Here is a 27,198-nt window from a genome sequence, read left to right as displayed (position 1 = left end):
GACCTATTTTGTGTGATCGATGCCATAAACAAGAAAAGAACACACTAAACTTGTAAAAATGTGTGCATCATTATTATTAGTGTAAAAAAAATTCATAATTTAATACTAGCATTCTCCTCTAATCACATGACCAACAACCATATGAGATGAACAAAAAGCACGTGCCGATATGAATGAATTTCCTTATCATTTTTGCAAATTTAAAACTATAAAAGGAAAGAATTCTGTGGATCCCATGATTTTTTTCAGTAACTTGTTGTTGATTCATCAATTGTTATGTGCCAACATAGATGGTGGAGAGGATGATGACGGTTCAGAATATGTGTACGCAGAAGAAGAACTTAGGTATGATCTTGAGCACTTACTGGATGAACCTGAAGAACACTTGGATCTCAGGTGTGCCCACATTGTGGAACGTCTTCTCTTGTCAGATTGTAAGACACTTTTGGAGAGGGCAACAAGGAAAAAATACAAGGGCTTGCAAACCTTCCATCACGAGTTTTCAAAGACAATACAATTTGTCTACGAGGCAGAGAAGTTCAGCTTATACTTTTCTGCTCAATAGGAAGGTAATGCAGAGCCGAGGGAGGGATTGAAGATTTTGATTGACAAATCAAGCATTGAAAAAGCAAAACATATTTTAAAACGATTCAAACGTGTGAATTTGACAATTGTTGTTCATAAATGGTCAAGAAATTTATCTGATGTGGATCTTGTTAATATAATGCAGCAATTTGATTTTGTTACCGATTTATATATTCTAGACTTGACGCATGAATATGTAATTCGGATCGGTGAATCTTATAACATGTTACAGAATTTTCTAAATTTCGAAAAAATTCCAAAATTGCGAACACTTAAAGTGAAGCATATGTTTGTAACAGATGAATTCTTAGAGAAAGTGAGTAACATGAAACTGCAAAGTCTGATGTTTATTGGATGTACTTTTCTCATTTCCAAGGATACTGTGCAAACTGTGCAACAATGTAAACAAATTGAGGTGACTTTTGGAGAATCATATGAGAATATCTGTTTCAATAGGTGCGGGAGGTTTTATACTCATATATCGCCTCCGGCACATAAACAAATGATAAAAATCCAAGTCAATATAAATAAGTGCGTAAAATTACGCAATCTGGCGGTAAACATGGGTGAATATGCGAATGTTATGCCTAGTGACCAAATAGTAGGTGGTCTACGGTATTTAACATTAGGTAAGATGAACTGCGATCGGCTGCTCTCGTCTTTTCGGTGTTATGGTACTACACCAGAATATTTATCAATTGACATTTTTGATCTAAAGCTCGCTGTCAGTTTTTTAAAGGAAATTAACCGAAATGAACTTAAGCATTTAGTATTAATTTGTGTTACGCATGGACATTCTCTGAAAACTTGTGATGCTTCTAATTTATTGAACCTAGACTTTGCCGCCCTTAAAGTTTTAGAAATTGATGCTGGCGGTATATATAATAAGCTAAGTAGTGGGTCAACCAGTGAAATACAAATGCGAAAGTTGGAAACACTAATAATCCGGCACTTGTATTTAGATGAAAAACTCTTGAAAATGATAACTGAGCTGGAAATGTTGAAACATCTTGAAATTTGTATTGCGAATCGGTATTTTGGTCCAAGAATTCTACATAGACAACTAAGCAATTTGAAAGGTCCAATAGAAAAACTCCTTGTTAGTTCTGAGTTGACCATTTATGAACTGGTGAGGTCGATAGAACCTTTAAAAATGCTAAAAGAATTTCGCATAGATGGTAGATCCATTCAGTCATCATTTGATAGCCTCGCCAATCAAAATTATGATAAATGCCAACCTGCAAAAGTTGACGCAAATGAACAGAATTTGATGGAGAGTAAGAATGTGGTGCATCTTAAACTTCACACTCTTCATGTTAGCGTAGATTCAACTTATGAAGAACTAATCAAACTTATGTTGTGTCAAGATTTTGAAGCTTTCGCTGACATTAAGAAACTGGTGATTGATGTAATAGCAATACTTTCAAAAGACAATCAGGTGTCGTCTGAAAGTTCGCCAGAACTGCTAAATAACTTGATCAAAAATATTTTTGAGACGTTCAAACAGCTTGATGTACTTGTGTTCTGTTATAAGAGTTTTCACATTTCTGAAGAAGAGGCGCATATTCTCCGTGAGTTTTTTTCGTCGAGATGTAAATCTCTTAAGGAACGATGCGAGTGGTCAGATGAGTGCAATGAAGAACAAACCATTTTCGAGCTTTATAAGTAAAAGTTAAGTTATTTTTCGATATTCTGGTGCTGATTGTTTATTTTTTATAATTGTAATGATCTCAGGTCTCATTGTTCATGGTATTCAAGCAATCTACAACATATTAATGACATGTAACAGCATGAATGAATGATGCTGTCAATCTAAACACAATGGATTGTGTCTCTTGCACATGATCAACGCCATTGCTGCAGAAAATTTGTTGATTTAAACAATTAAGGTCTTTGTTAATTCGTAAAGCGATTTAAAACCGCTTGTGTTGAGATCACTGCACGGTCATGTTAACAGTAATGAAGTATTTACCAAAAGTAAGAGTTGGTATGATGTTGTGATCTATTCGAACATACTACGAATGACATGTCTTCTAAGAAAGCGATTCGTGCAGTGTGCTGTGAGATAGTCTAGCTGTAATGCACCAGTAGAAGCGTGACAAGCAGTTTGAGATTTGCTAATTTTATCAATTCACCTTTGTTGTTTTAGAAAATTGTTGCTGTTAATTCTGCAACTAATGAGCTGCGTTAATTAAATACGTGTTGGCACATTCATGTTTGTCTATTGCCTGACAGATATTGACAGGAGAAATTGGTCGTTCTATAAAAGGTATGAGAGAGAAACAATATGGCATCTCTTCTGGGAATAATAACAATAAGTTGAGCATCGAATACGCTTTCCTGACTGGATGTTAAATTGCCACGGATCACATTTATCTGCAGATCTGAGAAGAAAAATTCCTCAAAGTGCTCATGAGAGGAAGTGTCGCGTAATTCATGGTTGGCATGTTAATATTACTGTTGCACTTGTGAAATATTTTCATCATCATTATATAAATAAAAATACAACCTGGAAGCTGATTGGTCAGTTATGTGGAATAAATTATTTGACCCTTTGAGAAAAATAAAAGATTTTGTTTCATGTATTTGCACTGAATGAAGAGTCAAAAGTTGTTGTACAACTCACTCTTACCGAAACGCCCTCAATTGTTATCTGCTAACAACATCAAAATTACACGATCACCGAATAGTAGCTAATTAATTAACCCCTACCATAGAATCTTAAACAATAAAAAAAAACATAATACGACATATGAAAAGAAGAAAGTATCATTGAATGGAAAGAACACTTTTTTTGTTTTATAAACAGAAATAGCGCAGCTAATGTTATACAAAAGATAAATAGACATATTTTTTGTTGAAAAAGCATCTATTTTCGTATACACAACGCTTATATGAGTCAACGAAGGAACGTGCATGTTTGCCACCATTGTTCATATTTGCGCATTACAACCATGTGTACATCGCTATCAAGCATTTATTGATCAAATTTTTCTCTGAAACGAAAGGATTTGAGCTATGGATTCAAGGATGATGCGTATTAGTCTGATTATTTGACTACTCGGGACCAATAGCATACTAAGATTCAAAAGTAACCGTAAAGCTCGAGCTATTCTATTTAAGCAAATGAGAAAAAGGCATACTGATAAGGCTATCGGTGTAAGAGCAGGATCGGAACTTATAAGTGTGGTTATGATGGTAGATACTTCGAATTAAAGGCAGCTTGCAGGGCTCCTGATTGGATTTACGTACATATTGTCATCATATATGTCGAAATCACCACTGTTCAAGAAATATTGCACTCTGACTGTAGTTCGTGCGGTACAGATGTTTTATAACATGTTAAACAGGATTGTAATCCAGTGAACTGTTTTGTACGAATCAAAGACAGCATACCCTTAATAGTCCAAGAAAGAGACTCGTTGTTTTTCTGTTACCAAGGAGGTGAAAACTTATGTTCTAGTATATTAATTGAATTCCACAGAGAGAAATTGGACAAAAATGTGTTAAATGAATTACAGAGGGCGATCAGATGAGCTTGTAGTTTTTTAGAATGTTATTTTACGAAAAAAATATATGTTATTATTCATGAACTGCTTGCGAATTCAACGCATAAAACTGCCTTCAAAATATGCATTCTAACTATATTATATACAAACGGAATGACATATTTTCTTCTCATTTCTCCTTTTTATTTCTCACTCCACGTGCGAATATGCAAGTTTCAAATAAATAAAATAAAATACGGAGCTACCCTTTGGTATGTTGTACAATCCCGCGGACCTTAAGAATAAGGATGTTCTCATTGAAAATGCGCTTAACTCTCCAATGATTGATTTGAAGAAGTTGCGACAGTACACATGGTGTGGTGTTCCACATCACCACCGCAATAAGATATATCGATTGCTTTTCGAGGTAAATTCTTTGCAAAACAGCACATATCACAAAGAAATAATCGAAAATAACAATGTGTACTTCCAGAAAATCCTTAATGTAAACGAAATTTCTGGAAGTAGCAGCTGTTATGTGTCTCATATGCAGTTCAAAGTTGACATTGATAGGAAGATAGCCAAGCAAATAGAAATTGATGTTGATCGGATACCAAGCCAGCATCTAGTGTACAACAACATATCACTTCAATTTATTTATGCTAACATTTTGAAAGTCGTTGCAAAACGCCGACCAGCCATCGGATATGTGCAAGGAATGGCGGACCTGCTAATTCCGCTCATAGAGATCTATAAGAACGAATTTTTCGTTGAGTCCACCGTGTACGCCACGTTCTCAAAATTACTTGATACATTTCAGGACTACTTCGTGGATGGGCAACAGGGCATTACAAAGGCCATAAAGAAATTCAAGAAGATACTTCGAATGGTAGATCCCATTTTATACACGCATATCATCAATATTGGGCTCGAACTGCATATGTTTGCCTTTCGATGGTTCAATTGCTTGTTTGTACGAGAGTTTAAAATAGAGTACTATCTTTTGTTCCTGGACTCGATGCTTGCCACAAGTAACTATGAGCTCTTTGTGATATATTTTGCTGTTTCTTTGATAGTAAATCTGAGAAAAGAAATCCTTAGCCGAGACTTCAATGACGTGTTGCTGTTTCTTCAGAGTCTTAACGAGCTTGATTGGGAGTATACTGAACTTAAAATTCTATTCGCAAGTGTCTACGTCAATGTTAATGTATTTGAAGAAAAATTTTACTACGAATTTTGATGTATGTAATTCTAAATAAATAAACCTATTTATACGCTTGAGAGATCTTATCACCTCTTGTTTGTATCTCTCTTGATAAAATAAGTTATTACTTCGTATTCATCCATGGTACAAGAAGCAATAGATAATAGACAAGAAAAGCTGCTTGTTTAGTGTCATCTCAATCAAATAAGGAGTTGTAGTCAAACAATATCGATAATGGTAAACAGCGATTAACCTAAGTTGCTATTATTGCATGTTGCTTTCATTCAGATATTCACATCACATCCATATTTCGCAAGAATAGCCGAAGAGTTCAACTGTCAAATCTGAGCAGCAATCCTGTCTTTTATTGCTGATACAATGTTGGATTAGAGGTACTGCCAGACACGGCAGAAGATTAAAAACATAACCGTCCTAATTTTTAACAATGAACAGAGCTTAGTGGTACATTGTGTGGTTAACACATTAGTTTATACTTTTTTACTTAAAATCACACAGTTAAATTTTTTGTTCCATCAATAAACCCTTTTTAACTAAACGTATTTGTTTATCACCTTACACTCAATACCATCCTAGCAAACATCTTTTTCTGGTCCGCTGAGACATACGATGGCTACGTTGTTAGTTAATGGACCATTTAGTTCTGATGTTAATCTATATCAACTTAAAATAATGTAAATATTTATTTAACTGAATTACTTATCATACGGAACTAAATGATATCACAGCTTATTTGTGTAGTATAAATTGAATCCCGTTTTGTAACATCTGCGCTTTTTATTTGCAACTGCTCGTGATCCGGCACACTAACCTATGCTTTAACATCATTGCTGTAAAAACATGGTTTATTGTTTGAAATCCTCAGCAGTAACCAACCAGCAATCATCATTGTAATGATACCAACGAAACCACCAACTTCGATATTTGTCGAATATCATAGATAAACATGGATCAGAAAAACGACATAGTATACAACAATCATAAAGCTCATTCTTCAATGCATTTTCTCAACATGACAACAGAAACTTCAAAATGTTTTCATATGTATTTACATCAACGCCTGTAAATTTGAATTGTACAGTTGATAATGTTTAATATTTTAGCTTCATATGTACAAAAAGTCGTATTCTATAAGTATGAACGATTTCCGGCATTTTGTACTGTATTCATGCATCATTATGTCAAATTGGCCTGAATCACACAAAAACATAAATTATTTAATTTATAACGCATATTCTCACATGTTTATGTTCCCAACCCCAACAAATGAATATTTTGCTTTATTTACTGCTATCTCATCAAACTTACCCGTCTCTAACAGTGGATGCCTTCCACTCCGCGGAAACCTTCTTAATATTTCACTATATTGAAAGAGAAAACCTGAGATGCACGCTGTGTACAGCAATAGAAAGAAGATTACCCGAACTTGACATTCCAATCTATACATTAAACCCATACAAAGATGTTTATCTCGGGCTTTGTTTGTTTACAACGACGTTTCCAGCATTCACAGTCCATGAAAAAGACCGTTTTTACAAGCTGAACGTGTATTCATTTGAGGAACTAAAACAAGTTGTAAATGAGAAGAAATGGATGTCTCACAAACAAGCATATCCCAACAATTTATTCACGAGAATCTGTGCTTATATACTTTTGCCATTTTTGTACTTTTATGTAAAATTTACCAAAACAATAGAAACACTTCCTGGTTGGTTCCTATCGATGCTATTTGGTGTGGTAGGCGTATTTTTATTTTTTAGTTTATTTGATATATTCACCAAGGAGTAACCCAGGTGTTACGAAGCATCGCTATTCTTGTATATAAACATGTTTAATAATTCTTTAATATTAATGTTGATCATCGCTGCCAGTTTATGTGATATTTTTACCATCTACTCACGTATTTGATTCACTTCCTTTTTTACCAATTTATACCAATCACACTCCTATACCGAAGTACAATTTGTCATTGCGCTTGATTTTATTAATTTTTGCGTTGTTTTATTGAGCGACTAGCTGCGCTATCCCGTTTTTCAAAAATGTGTGTATGAATGGATAGTATGTTAAGACAGCGCTTTTGAATATAACTGCAACATCAGGTCATTACTTTCTACCAACTGTTTCATGGTTACAAAATCAATAATTACCGAATAAAGAACAACCATATTTTCCGAACAGGTCGGCCTGTCAAAGCAGTATTAACAGCATTTTGCTAATGAAAGTGTACAAAACCAGTTTCTTACAAAAATTGAAGATCAATTAAAGCTTTAATCAACGGCTTTGGAAATAAATCTGTTCTCTGCTAACGAAAGCGTACATACGGAGCCATCATCAAAATCTGTGAATTATGACTCGTAACATAAAACGATCTATACAATCATACTCGTTTTTCATTGTTTTTTGTAATCTATTATCTTTAAAGATGCCACTATCCGTATTTTTTTCATTAAGTTTCTGGTTTGGGCCATTCCACAATTACTAAATCCAGCCATAAATTATAATGGCTATGAATCAAACAAGTATCTTGTTTGTTCTGCTACAGAAGAACATAAATACTTGCATCGTATTATTGCATCTTAACTTTCATAAGCGCCATATTATAGCAATTTTGATTTTGCTCCATATATAATGCTGTTTACTACCTACCACTAAATTTTACCGTTCATAATAATTCTTCACCATGAATATTAAACGGTCTGTCGCTCTATCGTATCGTATTCCTTTTAATTTTCCTAATTTATCACATATAACTGCTGTTTTTAAGTCACCCTCATGATATTAAGCTTGGCACCAATGTTGAAAGTCACAACACCACAATTCCGGTCTTTGATCCGGATCATTTCATCCGATGTCTATTTATTTACAGAAATGCTATCAGCTGAGTATATTTTGAACAATGATGGGTACCAAACACGGATAGGAACGTATGATCCGCTCACTATCATACAATTGGGAGGAAACAATCCGAAGAAAATCAGTCTTGCAGTCTTGAAAGTAATTAAGCAAACAAATTTTCGCATGTTCAATCTCAATTTGGGTTGTCCGTCACCGAAGGTAACCCAAGGACAGTTTGGAGCCTCTTTGATGCTGGACGTACAGTTGGTAATAGACATTATTAACGAAGTATACAATGTTGCAAACACTGTATTATCTGTTAAATGTAGAATTGGAGTGGATGAAAACGATACTTTTGCATTTTTCCACAAATTCGTTGAAAAAGTGGCAGGTAATACGAAATGTAGAGATTTCTATGTGCATGCTCGGAAATGTTGGTTAAAAGGGCTGTCGCCAAAAGAGAATAGGAACATTCCTATGCTCAACTATGAATTTGTGCGTGCACTTAAGCGCATGATGCCATGTTTGAAGGTGCATTTGAATGGCGGTGTAAAGAGCTTGGATGATGGGGATGGACTGGATGGTGTTATGTTAGGAAGAGCTGCTGTAAAGAATGTCTTCGTGTTTGAGGACATAAGAATACGTGGTAAAATAGCCTGTGGGGATGACAAGTCTCCTGTCGGAGAGGATTGTGCCTGCCAAGACTATTTAAGTGATGTTAACACAGACTCAGCAAATTTAAAAACTTGTCATGGAACAGAAGAAGGTGAAAAGAACGAAGTTGAGCAGAGCGATTCATTAAGTTCGACAAATGAGAGCAATGGCTCTGAAGGACAAATAGATTATTACCACATTATAAAAACGTATCTTGATACGCTAGATCAGAACAAAAGTATAAAATCATGTGATGTTGTGCCATTGATGAATATTTTTAGAGGCAAAAGAGGAACAAAATGTTTTAAAACCCTTTTGAGCATGTTAGTGGGCAGAAAAGTAGCTGTTAGCGCATGCAAAGATGAAATAATGCAATGCGTAAAGAATGTGTTGAACCAATGAACGAGTTTAATTTAAAACTTCATGTTGATGTAATTCATTGCATATGTCATAAAATAGGTCTTTCTCTACGTTTGACATGCTGAAATGCCTGTCGTACATTATAATAAATATTTAATCTGGTGTCTTTTCTAAATGCGGTTGGCAATGAGTGAATTGCTTTTTGCGATTACTGTTACATGTTAATATTGATGATTTTGTTTGCATACTGTGAGTACTAGCTTAGTTCTACGAGCCTTGATAATTTATGTGTTTAATATCCGTACTGTATCATTTTTAAAGCGAGGATAATTTTGTTTTCTATGTAATAGGTGCATTCGGCCTAACCATCCGGTTACTACGTGTTAAAAATGTTTATATTGTTGAGAATGCTTTGTTTCATCTCCTGTAGAATAATATTTCGAACAGCTAAGTATTTTTGACTCTTTTTATCTTTTTTTCTGTATTTTTAAACAATGTTTTACCAGATCGATGTTATTTTATGCCTTCAACGTCATTCACTCGTAGATTGCACCCGCTCTATGGCGCTATCCTGTCTAGAACTCTCATTGCAATTTCTGTGCAGACAAAACGGTGCTAAAACAGCTAAATTGAAGTTAAACGTTTGACGTAATTATTTGTTACCAGGAGTTCTACTGGTAAATAAATGAACTGTTCATGTAAAGAAAGGTCAAATCAAATAGCTAGATTTTGAATTTTGTTTTCTTATTTGTTTATCTAGGCATTTTACTTCGATGCCATCAACCATTTTTCACTGTGCAGGATTAAAACCATACGTTCCCAATTTTATTTCTTTTTGTAATTTATTTTTAAAAAATATTTTCGTTTCACCCCTAGAAATGGCCCAGCAATTCAATCAATACAAGTTAATATTAATAGGAGATGGTGGTACAGGTAAGACGACATATCTTCAGAGGGTAAAAGAGGGCTCGTTCAGAAGAGAGTACATCGCCACAATTGGTGTAGACGTGCGCGACGTGACATTTAAGACGAATTACGATACTGAAATATCGTTTCAAGTGTGGGATACAGCGGGTCAGGAGATGTATGCTCAGCTTAATGATGTGTATTACATTGGTGCTAGCGCAGCAATCATAATGTTTGACGTGACTTCCCGTATTACGTTCCGAAACGTAGAGACTTGGTTGCGCAAGCTGCGTCTGCTCACTACCCAGAACAACAATAACATACCGGTGATAGTGTGTGGTAACAAAATTGATCTAAAAGACAGGAAAGTGAATCAGAAATACATCAGGGAGCATCTCAGCCGAGACATTACCTGTTATGTTGATATATCGGCCAAGAGCAACCACCATTTTGAGGTGCCTTTCCTTGTTGCTGCTAGAAAGCTCACTGGCATTGAGGACCTGCAATTTGTGGAGAATATTAATTTGCAGCCACCTGATGTTGTGTTAGACCCCGAAACCATATACGAGTCGCAACGTGTTATGGATGCTGTGCACAAGGCGCAGAATATGCAGCTGCCAGATGACAATTCATAAGATAATTAAATGATGTTTGATTGATTCGCCATTGACAGCCTGATCTGCGCCATTATTTGTATCGGTAGGCTGCCCGATCAGGCATACATGTGCTTTTTTTAATTTTGTTTTATGTGCCACTGATTTCCTAAGTCATTTAATCGCAATTTTTATTAAATTTTGTGTAAAACGGTTTGTATACGGACATATTACTCAAACATATTTTGGTTTTATGCCAATCTACAATGTTACTTCGTTTTTTCGTAATTACCTGACATATTGTTTATTTGCGGAATATAATGCATTTTTAATTACATTCGTGTATTTTACAGAGGATTTATCGTGTTAAATTAATTAAATGGCGTATTGAAAGGACACGTTCTAATAACTAGCAAGTATTTTAGCGCAATATCCCGGTTATTGAATGCTACTCACCACGATTACCTTGTTTTGCCGTGAAACAAATTTATTGGCAATAATCTATCATACAATACGAATACGCTTAATATTCCATGAAGCAGGGACTAATGGCCATGGTCAACTCCAGTGAACCAGAAAAGTATGTTTTTTTTGGACGTTGCTGGTGCGTGAAGATAAATATAGACTTATTTCTCGTGGAAAAAAGATGCTCTTGGTACTTATCAAATAATTCACCACCTCATCATCGTTAATAGAAAGAACAATAAATTGCTCGTTTGACCACCAAGAGCTTGTACCGTGTCACACAGCCCTTGAATCTACCATCCTGAAATAATTTATTATTGGCGTCAAAAACACAATATAACAAACAAAAATCATCACCAAGGATTTAATTGTGTGGCAAATTTATCAAATAATAGGAGCGTAGAGGGACCATATCATAAATGTGGTATATAAAGTACTGTCAACAACCAACCATTGCTCTATTAACAACTTAACGCAGGTTGTGCAAACGTGTACTTCTTTGATTCAGTTCTGAAACGCATTTGCCTCGTGATACGCACAGAAACCGGCACTGACCAACACATCCGTGTTGTGTGATAGATGTAAAAGGGCTGATGTATACGTTGATATAGCACATAGACCGTTCTCATCACAGCGTTCATTGCACTCAACATACTCTATTATAAGATGTTATAAGCCTCAAGCAATCGCTTTCTTTTAACACTTCTCTTTTTTCTATTACTGTCACTCATACTCCTCATGAGCACGGCCTTAATACCGTCCTCTATTTTATTTCCCATCTGCTCCACCACTAGTTTTATCCGCTCCTTTTCAAACTCTTCAAATAACCCGAGGACAAACGTCTTCTTGGTGGTGTTGCTGAGCATTCTGCTAACACTCACCACAAACTCAGCTATAAATACAGGGTTCCACGTAAAAATGAGTCCTTGCAAAATATCCATCTTCCTTTCGAGGGATTCCTCTAAATCCGTGATAATCATCATTTTGGTGAGTATTATTATGCTACGCAACGTCCAGTCCTTTACAATCCACTTCAATACAACCACAAAATCGTGGGCCGGATAATCCATTATGTACTTTTTTAGATGGTAAGCTATTATTTTGCAGTTTTCCTCGTTCCGGATCCATTCACCAAAATTGGCATCGTAGGTGCGATCCATTGACGTGATCGTCTTTTCTATTTTCTCGAGGTTGAGAGGCATGGATTGAAAAAGAAAGAGTTTTTTATCCTCTCCTTTTTAATTTGACCGTATGGAGATAAATTGCTGATAACAGGTTACCATTTATCTGAAATATAAAGCACGAATCTTACATCATAGGCACTAACACTGCTATAAAGATCAAAAATATGTGATTAATAGGTAAAACACACATATTTAAGGAGTATCAGATTCGCTTGAGATCTACATTCACTGTCTCATGGTACGCACTATCTGTAATACAATACGATACATGAGCTAGCAACCTATTATCGTCCTATCTGCTGTGGTTTGCACTGTTTATTTGTCAATTACACTTTTGAAGACATGCTTTAACCGGCTAATTAATTTTTTCTTGGGCAGAATTTAATTATTAATTAAAATCGCGTGGTGACAGCACGGCCATTCGCATACAAACCAGCGTACAACGTTTTACTGGTCCAAGATTGTGAAGTAATCCTGCAAAATTTTTTTCTTCTAATCTCTCCTTTTTCAAGAACAAATAATCCTTTTTTAACATTTGTTGAATTCGCAATTTATCATTTTAAAACCATGCCCGTGTAGTAAGCGGGTAAACGATTTGAAATATCACAGATACTTCGTAATATGGCCAATCAAAATCTTTAGATATGCTACGGAACACACTTCTGAAGTATTTATCGATAGAACCAAACATTTTAACAAACAATGTTTGTATGCTCTAATATATTTAATAATAATTTATTTTGCGCCCTATATACAGGTATGTATCGTTAGAGTGGTGCATTATGCGAGTTACTATCACTTCCTTTGTTTAAATTCCAAATTGTGGTAAAGAATTATTTCGTATAAGACAGTGGTTTAACGGTGCGCTGTTATTTTTAGATTATTTACCAGGATTCTTCTGAATTTTGCTAGTTGAAAAATGTTTTAGCCGATGTGAACATGAGAAATGGTAATTTATACTTTACGGTGATACAAATTAAATTTTAAGTGCGTACTTAAGATACTTGTGTTAGAACAGCAGTGCTATGCCCTATAGCATTGAAATAAGGCTTAAACATAAGTTTACATCAAATGATAACAACGTACTCCTTTAAGTCAAATTATTTTAATTTGTGATGTAGTGAGCAGCAAAATCATTTTTTCAGCTGATCAAGCAATAAAATGGTGTTTTGAACGTAACAAGAAAAGCATAGATAATGACAAACTGTAATAGTTTTTACTGCGGGTATAATAATAGTCTCGATCAGAATTGTTTACAGGAACTTTCAGTGACTGTCGAGATCTGAGTTTAGAAACGGAAAATGTTACTTACATTGTAACAATCATTGCTGTAGAAAGGTTATTTTATTGCTGACATAGGGAGGTAATATTTTTAACAAGGGGCCAATCGTAAGAATTAAATATCCTTCTACAAGGTAGCAATTTTATGTCAGCTTCTCGTTTGGTTATGCAACACGACTAGTGCTTCTGTTCTTGATGCTGCATTTTCTACTGCTATGAACAGCCGCATATTCCTCATATCTATAGGTGTTGGTAAAAATTATGGAATGAATACACAAATATATTCGTAAATTGATTGATGGCAGAGAACACGTTAAAAAATTATTAACGGAATCTGTTTGACGTACTTTTACATGTCGCGGCTCATCATATAAAAAGAAAGATTATGATGTGAAAATGACTGGTACCTTGAATAGAAAGATGGCGTGAATGTACCTGCGCTGTGATTTAGCACCTACCACACCCTATTCAATATTTGGTTCATGCGTAAGGATACATCCAAATGCTTCAAAATACAACAAATGATTTTACTAGCGAGATGTCACATTTCATCGGCAAATTGCTTCGATCCCTTATTTGTGTAAAGTGAACATCGATTCGTCACCAATCATACATGATACTCTTTCAGACGTACCAAACTGTTGGAATATCTTTCATGGATTGATGATCTTTCCACTGCATTTAAATATACTACCTTTCATCTCCTTTCGCTCATTACACACAAATTCTAATGTTTCCCTAAAATCACTCATACTTTCGTTCATTTCCATGTCATTAACGATACTCACAATCATTTCACATTCATTTGCATCCATTCGCTGCACGCTTTTCAAAATTACTTGTGAGTTTTTGAGTGGATCAATAACATGCTTGAAATAAAGAACCAGGCTTTCTAACGCTTCATGTTTTGTTAGAAGCATTAGTAGGTCAGGGAAATACAGGTCATAGAGCTTGAGCACGGACACGTTTGGTATTTTAGTAAATAGTAGGGTTTGAAAGAGTAAGTGTTGAAGTTGTGGTATTTTGTGATATGTTTTTAGAAGTATGCGCGTACATTTTCTGTATTTCTCAGTGGTGAAGTAATAAAGGACTGCTTTCTCAGGTCTGTGAATCTTCCAGTACTGCAATACCAATTTTTTGGACAGCTGTTTGGTTATCAAGAATCGATTCCCCTTTTTCTCAGCTGAAGTGTGTTCATTCAGCGGTTTTACCGATAGAAATGCCGCAGATGACGTGTCTTTGGTGCTCTCTCCCTGGATCGGCAACTCATCCATTTCCATATTGCACGCTTGATCTTTTCTATCTGCCTTTTCCTGTTCAACTTTACCGTTGAGCAGCTCGTCATGATCAATTCTGTCCAGCAGTTTGATTCGCAGTTCATTTTCAATCGCAAATCTGAGAAGATTTCTTTGGTGCTTCCTCATTTTTAAGATGCAGAACAGATAAAAGAGATAATTTATCTCTTTCTTCATGAAAACACTTCTTATACATAGGAAATATATCAAATCGCTTACTGTTACTCGCATATTGTCTGCTATATCGCATTCCAATACTACTTTGTATGTCATAAGATCTATTTTTTTTCTTTGTTGGCACAGTTCTATAACATTTGATCTGTTAAACGAATACTTTTTGGCTGTCTGTGCGTAGAAGAAAAGCGCTTTCAAAACATTCTGCGATTTGTACGCACATCTGCTGTAATGCAGAAATGTTTGCCTTGGATTGATTGGGTAAGCGAACTTGAATAGCTTGTGTTCTATCAAAGCGTCAAAATGGGTCTTCTTTTGAGTATTTGTTTCCCTATGAAGCCTGTCCTTATTCTCTGCGATAAAATCATCGTTTGTTTCTTTCATGACAGCGCTTGAAGTCTTTTTATCGCTATTCAAACATTTCACAGATCCATCTCTATCCTCAATTCGATCGTTTTCTACTTGTTCATTCATCAGACAACCGATAGATTCCTCGCTATTCATATGGTTGTTGGCAATATTCTTCTCTTCAACGAACTGTTCCTCTCGATTCTGAGCACTTCGATTCAATTTCCCTTTGTTCTGCTCCTTGCCATCCGTAAGATTAATTTGTTCAACCTCCTTATCGGATCCATTGAGTAAATCAGAGATGTGGGCACAAAATAGCACGCTGTTATACATCACTAAACTGTCACTTATCTCATCATACACTGCACTGAAAGCGGTCAACGCTATTTCTTTGATTAATGTGCCGTCGATCGCGTTGTAAATGAGAACTTTGTGCGAGAAGATCAAAACATACGATTTGACGAGTACGGCTTGATGGAAATCATCAGGTCGTTTTAGCACAACTGCTTCCGTGTTATAAGAGAAAACTATGATGCTATCCTCAGTAACTAATAGTACGAATCGTTTGTTATTCGCAGTATGTGTGAACTCTAGTTCACTTAGCGCACCAATTTCAACAAAATTAAAGATACCACATCCTTTTTTGTTCGTGGCGCCCTCCTGCTGTTCACCGTTTAGTTCATAGGTGGTGCGACTATCGTTTCCGGTACGAACACCAGAAATATGTTGTTCGTAATCAAACCCTGTTTTTTCAGCCAAGAACGCTCTTCTGTTCGCAAAGAATAGTAATTTGCCGTCTATGATTTCTAAGTTGTCAATTTTGCCAGGAAAAACCAGAATCACCCTCGGATATTCCCTTAACTTCGTTACATTTGTCTCAAATATGCAATTATCATTAATGAAGTACATCTTTCCGTCGTATACAACCTTCTCAACCTTCATACAATATCTTGTAAGATCAGTTTCGCCAATCTTAACGTAATACATATAGTCATCAGCACTTTGTACCAAAATATATTTTCCCACTACTTTTATATTTTTCACTGCTATATTAATCGCTTTGCCGCCGGTGTGCATGTCGGTTATCACGTGTTTTCTTTTGTTCTTGTCCGTTCCCCTTATTGCAATGTCATTTTTGTGCGGCCCTCTCTTCTTCGTCTTTCTCAATACCGCGTTTTGCAGCGGTATGTCAGGTTTTATATCGCCCTTGAAATCAATTATGTGTATGGCACTATGAGTGAGCAGATAAAGCGTGCGATCAATGAAGAGAAACTGCCGTGGCTTAATGTCCATTTTAAATGCTTTTATGTGCATGCCGCTCCGAACGATCCATCTTTTTACTTTTTTCTTATTTTGAAACATTCGTGTGTTAGAAGTTATGATGAGCTAAAGCCTTGAAACCACGTGGATCATAAACAATCTTCATGTTGGTTGAGCAATCACTTTAATGCTAGGCGGCATTGTTGGGAAATTTGATACTTTTCGCTTGTCTGTCCGTTTCTTAAACAGCCAATCACTAAAAACACGTTCTCCTGTTTTATTGTGCAAGTCGCCAATTTATTTGTCGAGCTGTTTTTTCTGTCACAGAAGGACATTACCGTTGCACTGTGTCGCTGTACAGCCGTGTAAAACAAAACATATCGACATAAAAATTTTGAACCCAGGGAATGGTAAAAAAGCGGCAGATCTTCACCAGCGCGTTGGACAGGTTGAAGAAGGAGCATGAGTACTACGTTGAGGAGAGGAAAGATGTACAAAATAAGATTAAGAGATACAATGGTGGTGACGAATACGAAATTAGATTGTTAAATGAGATGTTCCAGGAAGTTGAGCAGACCATATCGTGTGTTGAGTCAAGTATCCAGGAGTATATTTCGAAACTAGAGAAGCTAGATAAGAACGAGCAGCATGCTGAGAAAAGTTATGGTTTATAAAGAGTAAAGTACTGTTCATTTCCCTTTTTGATTCATGTATCATAGGTGGTTCCTTTTAAATGCACCATTTGTACGTTTTTTCGTGCGTATCACCCGTTTTATGAAATGCCAGCGCAAATGTCCTTTCTTAGTCCCCTCTAATATGGTAGAATATGATTTCTAAAGTAGCTTGGACATTGCTGTCAATTATGTGCGTGTCGGATCGTTGTCACGTGTTTTGAATATCACGGTGCAGAGGTTTTCAAATCATCGGTAAAGGGACAAAAAATGCATTTCAGGGTGTCAAACACCATTTTTCAGTCGTATCGTATTTTATAATCCGCTGATGATGAAGAGGGCGAATCAGAAGCGCAGCTAAGACATGCATCATTAATTGTTCTACAAAGAGTTATTTATTTATCACCTCACACAGCAACATCATGACACGCATCATTAACCGTGTGTAGATGATCCGAACACCGGTCGATCAGGTTTTGATAACCAAATGGTTCAGCTCACCAAAAATATTTGTTTTGGCATTTAAAACGTAGCAAAAATTTTACCCCTAGGAGAATGTAAAAATCCTGAAAGTAGGATAGAGCATGTGTTTGCTACAAGGTCTATGCATATTATACGGTTTAATCCGGTTATTGCGTGGTATTGTCGTTGTTTGCGCGATATTTATGTTATAGTGTCGGCGTGGTGTATTCGTTGGTTTATTTAACTTTGTGTTTTAGCGGTGTTCGGTCTCGTAGAGGTGGACGCGTGGATAGCAGCGACCATTTTCGAAATCAAGTGATGAATAGTTTTCATTGACCTGTTCTGAATGGTGATGAACGAATAGTTTCTGATGATTTGCAATTTGATAGGCTAGTAATAAAGGGGTCATTTCTTTAAATTTTACTCTGCTCAGCTTTTCAATGGAACAGTATAAGAGCAAGAAATTCCTGTATCTAAGAGTGCTCATTATTTTTTTGTTTAGTTATATCGTTTTATCTATCAATTAGGGCTTTTCGGAAATGTACACGTATATCATGCTGGATTATATGGTTGAGATGAATGAATGTTTTTTACACGAGAGATTTTTGTATTTTTGGATGTTGTAGTTAAAATATGGTTTATTTTGCGAGCTGTTGTTTCAGAATAATCAAAGTGTTGTTCAAAAACGAAATTATTCGGCATAGGCTGTGCACGGAATGTAATTATAATTGAGCCTTTTAGGACTTACTTGCAGAGTTGTAGCACATATTTAAAGACAAAAGATTTGTTGTTGTACCGTTGGTATACTTGATGGCAATATATGGTTTTAGAGCTAGTTGCAGATGGTTACCGTTTTCTGCACTATATTTGGGCCTCTGTGTTTATAAGATGCATGAGGTGATCTGCAAAATAATGGTACCGAGTCAACCAAGATTATCACAATTTGACACTGAAAGCGGATAAGCAGAGTTGAATAAAGGTTTTTGTACTCATACTGGGAAAAAAGACATCAGACCACGTTCAAGCTGCTATACCTCAGATAATAAATTGTACAACGAATTCATCGTTCGTTGATACAGAATTTTGAGTTTGATACGCTCATCATCGCACAATCCTCTTGCATGTCATTTTACCTGGCAAGTGTTTATGAAAATGCTACATTAGGGAACATGAAGCAAAATATTACATAGAAACTACATAAGAAGATCATGTAAGGTTTAACACGGAATACTTCCTCTTAATATACTTTTATATTCGTTCATCACACCACTCGGTGTCAAAAGTCTTATATCTCAAAAATACCATGTATGAAGTAGAGGCAGTAACGGAACCGGTCATAAATTGAGAGCTAGATTCAGCAACGACTGATTGAAGGAACATGTGGAGAATTGAACTATTCGTGTAAAGTACGGATATTTTTAATACGCGAAAAAATCACCGTTAATCCCCAATGAAGGAGGTTCTTCAAGTGATAAAGGAGCAGAGAAAGTCGCTAATTGCACCGGTAGACACGATGGGATGCTCTTGTATACCGTTCACAAAGGACGAAGAGCATAAGAAGTTCAGAACACTGGTGATGTTAATGCTTTCTCAGCAAACACGGGATCAGACAACATACACCACGGTTCATAACCTTAACGAATCGCTGGTCAAGAAATACAACGAGGGTATTTCCCCACGTACCGTCAGTTTGCTTTCACTTGATGAGCTCAGCTCGTCGATCAAGGCTGTCAACTATTACATAAAGAAAGCCAAGAACATCAAAATAATAGCTGAGTACTTTCTGGATAAAAAAATGGCGACCGAATATGATGCATTGATAAAGTTGCCGGGTGTTGGCAACAAAATAGCGTTTCTTTACTTGCAGATAGCGTGCAATAAAACTGTTGGAATAGGCGTGGATACACACGTGCACAGAATATTTAATAGATTGGGTATTGTTACAACTAGGACACCGGAAGAGACTAGAATCAAGCTTGAACAAATCTATGACAGGAGGGAATGGAAGGAAATTAATAAGGTGATGGTAGGCTTTGGGCAAACCGTATGCCTGCCAAAGAAGCCAAAATGCAAAGAATGTGTCGTGAATTACTGTTGTAAGTACGGTAGGAAGTTCAGCTTTTAGTACTAAAGATAATAGAATCGTGGCTCGCCAGCAAATTGAATATTCATCGGTATTTTATGGTAGAATTGATGTGCCTGACCGCTTGATAGGTGTAATGCACCATGGAATGAACTTAAAGAAGTCTTCAATTACCCATGACGCGGTGTTTAAATCATTTAAAGATTGGTATAGAGGATTGGTGCAAGGTGACAATTAAACAAAATTTAAAAAACAAACAATAGAAAGGAATAAGGTTAAATTATTCAATTTGAAATATTAAGAATACTACTGTTCACTAGGCACATCACTTACATGCGTTAAATTTTTACTTGGTGATCGCAAACTAGGACGAAAAAGCTGTTGATTTGTAGAAGAACAAGGAAAGAACACGAACAAATGCATCAAATATGACTAAAGAAAAACAAGTAGTTTTTGCCGCATGAGAGTGTGTCTCATGCCGAGACATCCTCCAGAAGGCATGCAGAAGAATAAAAGTGATTCAAACTTCTTAGCAAATATGAGGGTCTTCCAACTGTTCTACCAATTATTTTTTGCTTTGCAACTACTTTGCACGTTTGCTAATCCCGAGAAAGCTTGAGAAACAAGGGATCAGCGGTTTAAAATCGCGGTCAATTTAAAAAATTTTTAATACCATCCTTATAAATGACAGATGATAGGGAAGCACGTAGAGAATCGGTCGATGATATGAAGGAAAAGTACGCTGGCTCTAGCTTTTCTATGTCACCAGATCCTAGGTTGATTCCTAATCCGAGTAAAAAAGGGAAGAAAAAGGTAGTAGCGGGGAAGTTAGACACAGCGGATTGGTTTCATAAAGACACTAGTTGACATAGCCTGACAATAGTGCTGAGAGGTTTCAATGTGGTTATGTGGATTAAAGCCATGATAGTTGTATTGATTCTGAAGATTTGTTTAAGAATATCATGATGTATCCGTGGCATAAATGCAGCGTAAAGAATGATAAATAGTTCGTTGCGTTGTGGTTTATGGAACAATTATTGCACGTTCAAGACTTCTATGTGGTTCTTTTGTGTGCCTAGAGCCACATTAAATGAAATTTTTGATAATTTTGATCCTTTCACTGCTATGATGCACAAAAAATCGCAACACTGGTATTTGATCCAAAATCCCTCGATAGGTCGGAGCATGCTCATTCAATTCTGTAACCGATAGCATGCATTTCTATTGGTCCTTGCGTGTTTTATAGTTCTTCCTTCGCAAACAGGACTAGAATTGTCGCATTTCTCCTCCTTCTGAGTAAATTCTGCCAAAACAACGAATTATTAAGTTTTCAAAACTGTACCCCTACTTACCTCGTGGAGAAGATCCGGACGCGGAACAAATCTTCATGCTACAGCATTGATTCTCCGTACTAGGAGTGTCAGCCACCAAATTTTTGTGTAGGGAGGAAGCGTACGCGCATTCTCCTATCAAATAAAATATTTTTTACAAACTATGTGTAGTGTTTTGTATACTTTTTTGATTTTGAGCTTTATTTGAATTAATGGTTTGCTTAAATCTCTTTCTTGCTGTAATGAAGCTTATACGATGTGTGCCGCAGTTCAGTCATGTTTATCCTGAAGACGCGAGCTGTTTTGCTTTTCATATTCGTGTTTTCCGATCAGAAATCATCCGATATATTCCTGCCTTAAAAATAGTTATGTGAATGAATTGTTTATCCATATTACGTTATATGTTCCATATTATATGCCGATTATATACCACGTGTGAATAACTATTTGCTGTGCAAGATTTATATACCGTAATTAAACACTTTTCGGTTGTAAATGTGAAGGTTATACGTTAAAAAATGAGGAATGGTGTATCTGTACCTTTTTCTTCCCACTTTAATAAGGAAAAGATGTGTTTACCTCATCTGATAACATCTAAGACCATTTTTCTCATCCGCGTTGTCATTCAAAAATTAAATTTTAAGCCATCCCTTAGGATGATAGATTTGGCTTATTGGCCGTCTTTAAATGTTTTTCTTACCAACATGTTCATGAGCAGGCCTACAGTGAGGTACGCCTGCATACTTGAAGTAGCCTCTAATATCTCTCTGTTGAACCATGACAAATTGTACACAAAAAAAATAATTGAACTGATCGAGATGTACATCAACGAGGTACGGTATGTCGATTTAGAGTCATTTGTTCAGAACGAGAGAAAGTACAGAGAGCTGATCAGTCTACTGGGTATGGTTTTTTCTCCGATTAAGGGACTGAGGCTGTACAAAAGGTACAAAAATGTTTACAAAAAGTACACGCTCAGGAATATAGAAAAGCTGCAGAATGAAATACTCTTAAATAATAGTACGGTGGATGAGGAAACGATTAGTATATTGAAGCGGTATAAAGTATATAATGTAGTTTTTAAGTACGTAAAGAAGAAGGTAATAAACAGTTACTTTCTGGAAATAAGCAGGACGTCGAACAAAAAGGAGGAATTGGACATGATTTTTAAGATATTAGAGAAGGAAAATAAGGGACTCATGGACTTTAAAACGATCGAGTCATGTTTTCTTGATCTATATCTGAACAGATTCGAAGATATATACGAAATTTCGATGACAGACAAATTTCAGGATCTTTTTAATTTGTTTGTACGAGCGAATCAGTATAATTTGTTCACAAAAAAATTTGAAGAATGCCTTAATAACAATTTTTCGTTCGAGTACATGCTACAAATCCATTTGTTCAGCAGTGTACTTGACAAGTTTAAACAGTTTCTGAATAGAAACGAAGATATGTTTATCAAGAATGTGTCCAAATTGCAATCACAGCCCAAGAAGAACTTGAATTTTATTCTCGAGTCTCTGAATCAAATCGATACGTTTGAAAGGAATTACAGAATATACCTGGCCAATATGATATTGAAAAAAGAAAATGTTGATCGCGAATATGACGTGATAATGGAACAAAACCAGGAGAATAGACGGGTAACAGTTACTGAAATCGCTGATGATATTGATATGGGAGTGGAAGAAGGCATGCCACTTGAAGTATTTGATATCAAGGGGAGAGGCAAAATGGTGATGAGGAATAAAATATTCAGGAAATCGTTGCAGATGATGCAGAACAGCGAGAAACCTGTCCTTGATTTCAGATGGCCGAAATATGAGGAACTTACTTTTTCGGTTCCTCCGGAGATAAAATGCGATTTTGAATTCAATAAGACCTTGAGCACCTTAAAAATAAAGATAAACGACATCGAAGTTATTTGCACTTTGTTTCAGTACAAAATGATAAAATATGTCGTTGAAAACTGTGGCAACAAAAATATGATCTACAAGAAGATCAGGAAAACAAAATTTGCAGGTATCGAGGATAAAAGAGAATTCTTTAAGAGTTTTCTTAAAAACAAAACGGAACATGATGTGTTTTACGATCATATTGATCCGATTTGCAACATAATAAGCGATAACTTATCGTTTCATATCGTAGACACTCTGAACTTATGTCCTGATTTCAGGTTGTTGAAGGATAAAACATCGTCCGTCGCACAAAACGACGATTACAAGATTGATGCGAGAATCATGAGGAAGCTGAAGAGAATGAAAAAATGCAAAGTTGAGGATCTGTATGATGAGGGCGGTAAGATAAAGGTTAGTGAAAGGGTTGTGGCACTGGAGCAAAAGGGTTATTGCACACGAAACGGAGAAATAGTGAATTATTGTCCGTAGTGTTTATAAATATTAAAGCAGTTACTGTACGAGTGTTCTATGTTTAATTTATTTTATAAACACTCATTTTCCGGTAATTCATACGGTAGTTCAGGTACTACGTAAAATACTGATGATGTATTCATTGTAGCGTATTGCTGTAACTTTATTTGTTTGGCCGATTTCCATGAGATACTTATCAATAGCGCTTTCATTAAAATCGTTTTAATGACTGATTCGTCAATTCTTATCTAAGTATTCTTTTCGGGATGGTCCGAATTTTCTGATTGTATCGGAATTGGTTTTGGAGCTGCATGAGTTTAATCGCATTTCTCTTGTCATAGCTGCTTTTATTCTTGCAGCTCGTAGGACTGTGATTAAGTTTTTCTCAACGGTGAGTTATGACAGCATTATTGTTTCTTATTAACATATCATTGCATTTTATTTCCCAGAATATACACAGTAAATTTGGAAATTTCTAATATTTTTCTTATTAAATGATACTGTACCTTAACCAAACAACTTATCTCACCTCAAAAAGGTATTTGGAAACATTGAGAAGCTTTGTATATGTTTGAATGCTAACATAGCGAAGTATATTTTTACTAGAAACACCATCTATACGCGAATACTTGCGTGTAACCTGGTTTCAGATACTGTATTATAATTTTGGTATTATTTAATGTGTTTGAACATATTTCGATGGGTAAAGCACAGTAAGACTCGTACCAAGGCCGAAGTTTGCTTAACATTCAAATTACCAGCGCAATTCAACATTGTGCTGGTAATTTGAGATGAATAAAATAGCCCGGATTAGAATGTAAATTCATTATAAAAAATGTTATTATGAATGTTTTTCACGAACAATAGATTTGTTTCCCGTTCAACTTCAATATGAACCAAGTTCTGCAATTTTTTATGTTCTTAATGATTGTAGCTTTGCATATGAAATTTCTACCATAAATTTCAACAATAAACCGAATTTCTGATCCTTTGAACTTTTATCACAGCCTGTACTGTTATACAATGAAAATCTCATGTATTCTCTACGATCACATAACTACATTTAAGCAACTGCTTCACCACATAATTTCATCCATTAAAATGGACAAGCGATTTTAACCACTTAGGATTTACTTCAAGTTTTACTTAACGTTATATTCATGTCTTGCCCACTGCAAAAACCGATTTTTGTGCTCACGATCCTCCGATCGCCTGTCTTTAAGATGATCTTCTTCCATTCTCATAATTCTATCCCGCTTTTCCTTGGCATGTATGATGTTATTCTCCACCTCTCTTTGCAAATCCTTATCTATTTTTTCCTCCTCCTTATTATTGTGGTAAAGCCAGGAAACCACGTTAAGTGGTTCCTCATCCAAATCCTGTTCGTTCATAACGCATTCATTTTCTTTTATTACTGCACGTATGTTGTTCATTTTGTCATCCACATGCTTGAACTTGTTCAAATCGCTTCGATATCCGGATAGTGCGGTATCGAGCATGCCTGCTATTTGTACCTGTTGCTCAAAATACGAGGGTTCGGGATTATTTTGCACAATTTCATCAGATTTACGGAAATTTACGTTGTCTTCATGGTTCCTCTGATCATACGGTTTTAAATACCGGGCAGTTACGTTAAATGGAGGCTTATCTGTCTTATAAAAGCCAAGAACATCTTTTCCGTAATAACAATACGACAAACTGAAGAATAAAGTTAGCATGAGAAAGTGTCTTCTCAGAATATTTTAAGTTTATGACGAGTGAACTGTTTAATCTTTCATACAATCAAAATATCCACGATATGTCTTTATAATGATTCAAAAATGTTCTGTTAGCCGATTTGAAGCAAACTCTTTTTGTACAAAAATTGAAGTTTGCAACAGATCGTATTAACAGAATCAAACAGTAAATGGCATTCAACACATACCATATTATTTCTAGAACTAAAATGTTTGAAATGATACGAATGTACTCGTTTCGCTTGTCTAACACGGATAGAGCCGCTAGGCGTATTTCCGAAGATTAAGAAACTAATCCCAGGCAGTGTAATATATTTGTTTGGTTATGACTGTTGCTTCAGCAGAACGTGCTCTATGGTATTAAGTGTGCCGAAGTATCCGGTTTACTGTTAGTCAATGAACACGCTTTTACAGAAAAACATTTCGTTCAGCTTCTTTTTAAATCACTTTAATTACTATCTCACAGCTACAACAAGAAAAACTTTCTCAGCACCTACCATGGCCTTAAAAACTCTTAGCTTATGATTTGTGCCACTTTTTGTTGATTACAAATGTTTTAATAGGAAATATCTGCATACGATATGGGATAAATACGAGTGTTCGGGATACCAAAAAACAATATTTTTTAATTCGTATTATTACGGCGAAATTGACGTATAACGCCATTCAATATACATTGGAACAGATACATTCCCAATAAAACTGTGTATTATCTCGTATTATATATGACACCAAAACATCATCGCGGTGTACAACATAAAATAACGCTAAAAAATCTCGTCTTCTGTCAACAACAAATAAAACATTACCCGGTGTTGATAGCAACCCATGTTGGACCAAAATAACGTATAACCTATTTTTTATTGTCTCAGACAAGGTATATGGTTATTGTACTCCCAACTTTTTTTTGACCCATTGCAGGAAACGAATCTTTCTGTTGTCCATATCCTTAGCAGCTTCTTTCTCTTTTATTTCTGCCTTCTTTTTTTGCTCGTTAATTTCTTCCTCTTGCTCTTTACGTTCCAATTCTAACATTTTCTGTAATTCTTCTTCTGAATCATTCTCCATCACATTATCCTTGTCTTCTAACCACTTGAAAATATCAAATTTTTCTTTATCCTTATTGACATTATTTCTTTCTCCTGCAATTGGCTGTCCCTCCTCTTCCGTACGGATCTCTTCCTTTTCCACTTCCTTAAAATCCTTATACTCACTCGGAGTAGCTGTACCCTGACCAACCTGTTCTTTTACGTAGTTATTGTAATCAACGAGTCCATTATTGTGGTATATATTAAATATCGACTGCTTTCTCAGCACTTGTTCCATGTTTTCGTATAATCGTCGGTTAAAGTCCATCCCATTGTCATTATTATTTTTTTGCTTGTAAAGTATATTATCCTCTGGGCTCCTCCTATCGTGATATTGATATGAGTATGCGCCATTAATATCATTATTATCCTCCTTCGGGTACCTATAAGGCATATAATTGATACGGCTACTCCTGACATTACATATATAGTGAACAACACAAAGAAACATGTCGCAAAATAACTCATACATTATATATTCATGAACAAAATGTCAGAGAAAACAAAAAATAGATTTGATTCTTTTTAGTTCTAAACAAGTGTTCGCTGTCAAGTACGAAATATCTAATCAATACACCGGATACGACAATACGATACAGTCAAACATTACTTTGGATCAATAAGCAGAGATGTTGATAAAACTGGTCACACACGATATTTAATCCGGTGTTAAACTGAAGTTATAAGGATAATGACAAGAAAGCTATCCGAAAAATGCAGAGTTTCCCTATAATGGAAAAATTATGTAAAGTGACCGATATTAAGCCTATATTGGTTTAAGTCAGAAAAATTTACCGGTTTAATT

General features: G+C 35.7%; 13 protein-coding genes across 13 annotated transcripts; 9 read left to right on the top strand and 4 right to left on the bottom strand.

Annotated features, from left to right (window-relative positions):
• Positions 1 to 116: 116 nt before the first annotated feature.
• Positions 117 to 586, top strand: VCUG_00884 (uncharacterized protein). The gene has a single exon (XM_008075713.1). It carries the CDS (start codon positions 170 to 172, stop codon positions 563 to 565), a length of 396 nt encoding a protein of 131 aa, XP_008073904.1. The 5' UTR covers positions 117 to 169; the 3' UTR covers positions 566 to 586.
• Positions 587 to 724: 138 nt separating this feature from the next.
• Positions 725 to 2,254, top strand: VCUG_00883 (uncharacterized protein; the record flags this gene model as incomplete). The annotated part of the gene is made up of 1 exon (XM_008075712.1): positions 725 to 2,254. The coding sequence occupies one exon, from the start codon at positions 725 to 727 to the stop codon at positions 2,252 to 2,254; it is 1,530 nt and encodes a 509-aa protein (XP_008073903.1).
• A 1,748-nt stretch (positions 2,255 to 4,002) lies between these two features.
• VCUG_00882 (uncharacterized protein) lies at positions 4,003 to 5,349 on the top strand. The gene has a single exon (XM_008075711.1). It carries the CDS (start codon positions 4,348 to 4,350, stop codon positions 5,311 to 5,313), a length of 966 nt encoding a protein of 321 aa, XP_008073902.1. The 5' UTR covers positions 4,003 to 4,347; the 3' UTR covers positions 5,314 to 5,349.
• A 1,212-nt stretch (positions 5,350 to 6,561) lies between these two features.
• Positions 6,562 to 7,083, top strand: VCUG_00881 (uncharacterized protein; the record flags this gene model as incomplete). The annotated part of the gene is made up of 1 exon (XM_008075710.1): positions 6,562 to 7,083. One exon carries the CDS (start codon positions 6,562 to 6,564, stop codon positions 7,081 to 7,083), a length of 522 nt encoding a protein of 173 aa, XP_008073901.1.
• Positions 7,084 to 8,067: 984 nt separating this feature from the next.
• On the top strand, positions 8,068 to 9,308 carry VCUG_00880 (tRNA dihydrouridine synthase A; the record flags this gene model as incomplete). Its single annotated transcript, XM_008075709.1, has 1 exon — positions 8,068 to 9,308. One exon carries the CDS (start codon positions 8,068 to 8,070, stop codon positions 9,184 to 9,186), a length of 1,119 nt encoding a protein of 372 aa, XP_008073900.1. The 3' UTR covers positions 9,187 to 9,308.
• Positions 9,309 to 10,022: 714 nt separating this feature from the next.
• Positions 10,023 to 10,709, top strand: VCUG_00879 (small GTP-binding protein domain; the record flags this gene model as incomplete). Its single annotated transcript, XM_008075708.1, has 1 exon — positions 10,023 to 10,709. One exon carries the CDS (start codon positions 10,023 to 10,025, stop codon positions 10,683 to 10,685), a length of 663 nt encoding a protein of 220 aa, XP_008073899.1. The 3' UTR covers positions 10,686 to 10,709.
• A 703-nt stretch (positions 10,710 to 11,412) lies between these two features.
• VCUG_00878 (uncharacterized protein) lies at positions 11,413 to 12,356 on the bottom strand. Its single transcript, XM_008075707.1, has one exon. It carries the CDS (start codon positions 12,308 to 12,310, stop codon positions 11,768 to 11,770), a length of 543 nt encoding a protein of 180 aa, XP_008073898.1. The 5' UTR covers positions 12,311 to 12,356; the 3' UTR covers positions 11,413 to 11,767.
• A 1,751-nt stretch (positions 12,357 to 14,107) lies between these two features.
• Positions 14,108 to 16,704, bottom strand: VCUG_00877 (uncharacterized protein; the record flags this gene model as incomplete). The annotated part of the gene is made up of 1 exon (XM_008075706.1): positions 14,108 to 16,704. The coding sequence occupies one exon, from the start codon at positions 16,702 to 16,704 to the stop codon at positions 14,227 to 14,229; it is 2,478 nt and encodes an 825-aa protein (XP_008073897.1). The 3' UTR covers positions 14,108 to 14,226.
• A 353-nt stretch (positions 16,705 to 17,057) lies between these two features.
• On the top strand, positions 17,058 to 17,348 carry VCUG_00876 (uncharacterized protein; the record flags this gene model as incomplete). Its single annotated transcript, XM_008075705.1, has 1 exon — positions 17,058 to 17,348. The coding sequence occupies one exon, from the start codon at positions 17,058 to 17,060 to the stop codon at positions 17,322 to 17,324; it is 267 nt and encodes an 88-aa protein (XP_008073896.1). The 3' UTR covers positions 17,325 to 17,348.
• Positions 17,349 to 19,233: 1,885 nt separating this feature from the next.
• On the top strand, positions 19,234 to 20,097 carry VCUG_00875 (uncharacterized protein; the record flags this gene model as incomplete). Its single annotated transcript, XM_008075704.1, has 1 exon — positions 19,234 to 20,097. The coding sequence occupies one exon, from the start codon at positions 19,234 to 19,236 to the stop codon at positions 19,906 to 19,908; it is 675 nt and encodes a 224-aa protein (XP_008073895.1). The 3' UTR covers positions 19,909 to 20,097.
• A 1,756-nt stretch (positions 20,098 to 21,853) lies between these two features.
• On the top strand, positions 21,854 to 23,618 carry VCUG_00874 (uncharacterized protein; the record flags this gene model as incomplete). The annotated part of the gene is made up of 1 exon (XM_008075703.1): positions 21,854 to 23,618. One exon carries the CDS (start codon positions 21,854 to 21,856, stop codon positions 23,585 to 23,587), a length of 1,734 nt encoding a protein of 577 aa, XP_008073894.1. The 3' UTR covers positions 23,588 to 23,618.
• Positions 23,619 to 24,390: 772 nt separating this feature from the next.
• On the bottom strand, positions 24,391 to 25,287 carry VCUG_00873 (uncharacterized protein; the record flags this gene model as incomplete). Its single annotated transcript, XM_008075702.1, has 1 exon — positions 24,391 to 25,287. The coding sequence occupies one exon, from the start codon at positions 25,285 to 25,287 to the stop codon at positions 24,712 to 24,714; it is 576 nt and encodes a 191-aa protein (XP_008073893.1). The 3' UTR covers positions 24,391 to 24,711.
• A 794-nt stretch (positions 25,288 to 26,081) lies between these two features.
• Positions 26,082 to 26,865, bottom strand: VCUG_00872 (uncharacterized protein; the record flags this gene model as incomplete). Its single annotated transcript, XM_008075701.1, has 1 exon — positions 26,082 to 26,865. The coding sequence occupies one exon, from the start codon at positions 26,863 to 26,865 to the stop codon at positions 26,191 to 26,193; it is 675 nt and encodes a 224-aa protein (XP_008073892.1). The 3' UTR covers positions 26,082 to 26,190.
• Between the last annotated feature and the right edge of the window lie 333 nt (positions 26,866 to 27,198).

This window comes from Vavraia culicis (assembly GCF_000192795.1).
Source record: "Vavraia culicis subsp. floridensis unplaced genomic scaffold supercont1.11, whole genome shotgun sequence".
NCBI lineage: Eukaryota > Fungi > Microsporidia > Pleistophoridae > Vavraia > Vavraia culicis.
The sequence above is the reverse complement of the archived record's forward strand: the minus strand, read 5'-3'. Positions and strand labels throughout refer to the sequence as shown.

What these genes read in the sequence shown, in the direction of transcription:
- VCUG_00884 (XM_008075713.1), top strand. Translation starts at nt 170, where the DNA reads ATGAATGAATTTCCTTATCATTTTTGCAAATTTAAAACTATAAAAGGA.
- VCUG_00882 (XM_008075711.1), top strand. Translation starts at nt 4,348, where the DNA reads ATGTTGTACAATCCCGCGGACCTTAAGAATAAGGATGTTCTCATTGAA.
- VCUG_00878 (XM_008075707.1), bottom strand. Translation starts at nt 12,310, where the DNA reads ATGCCTCTCAACCTCGAGAAAATAGAAAAGACGATCACGTCAATGGAT.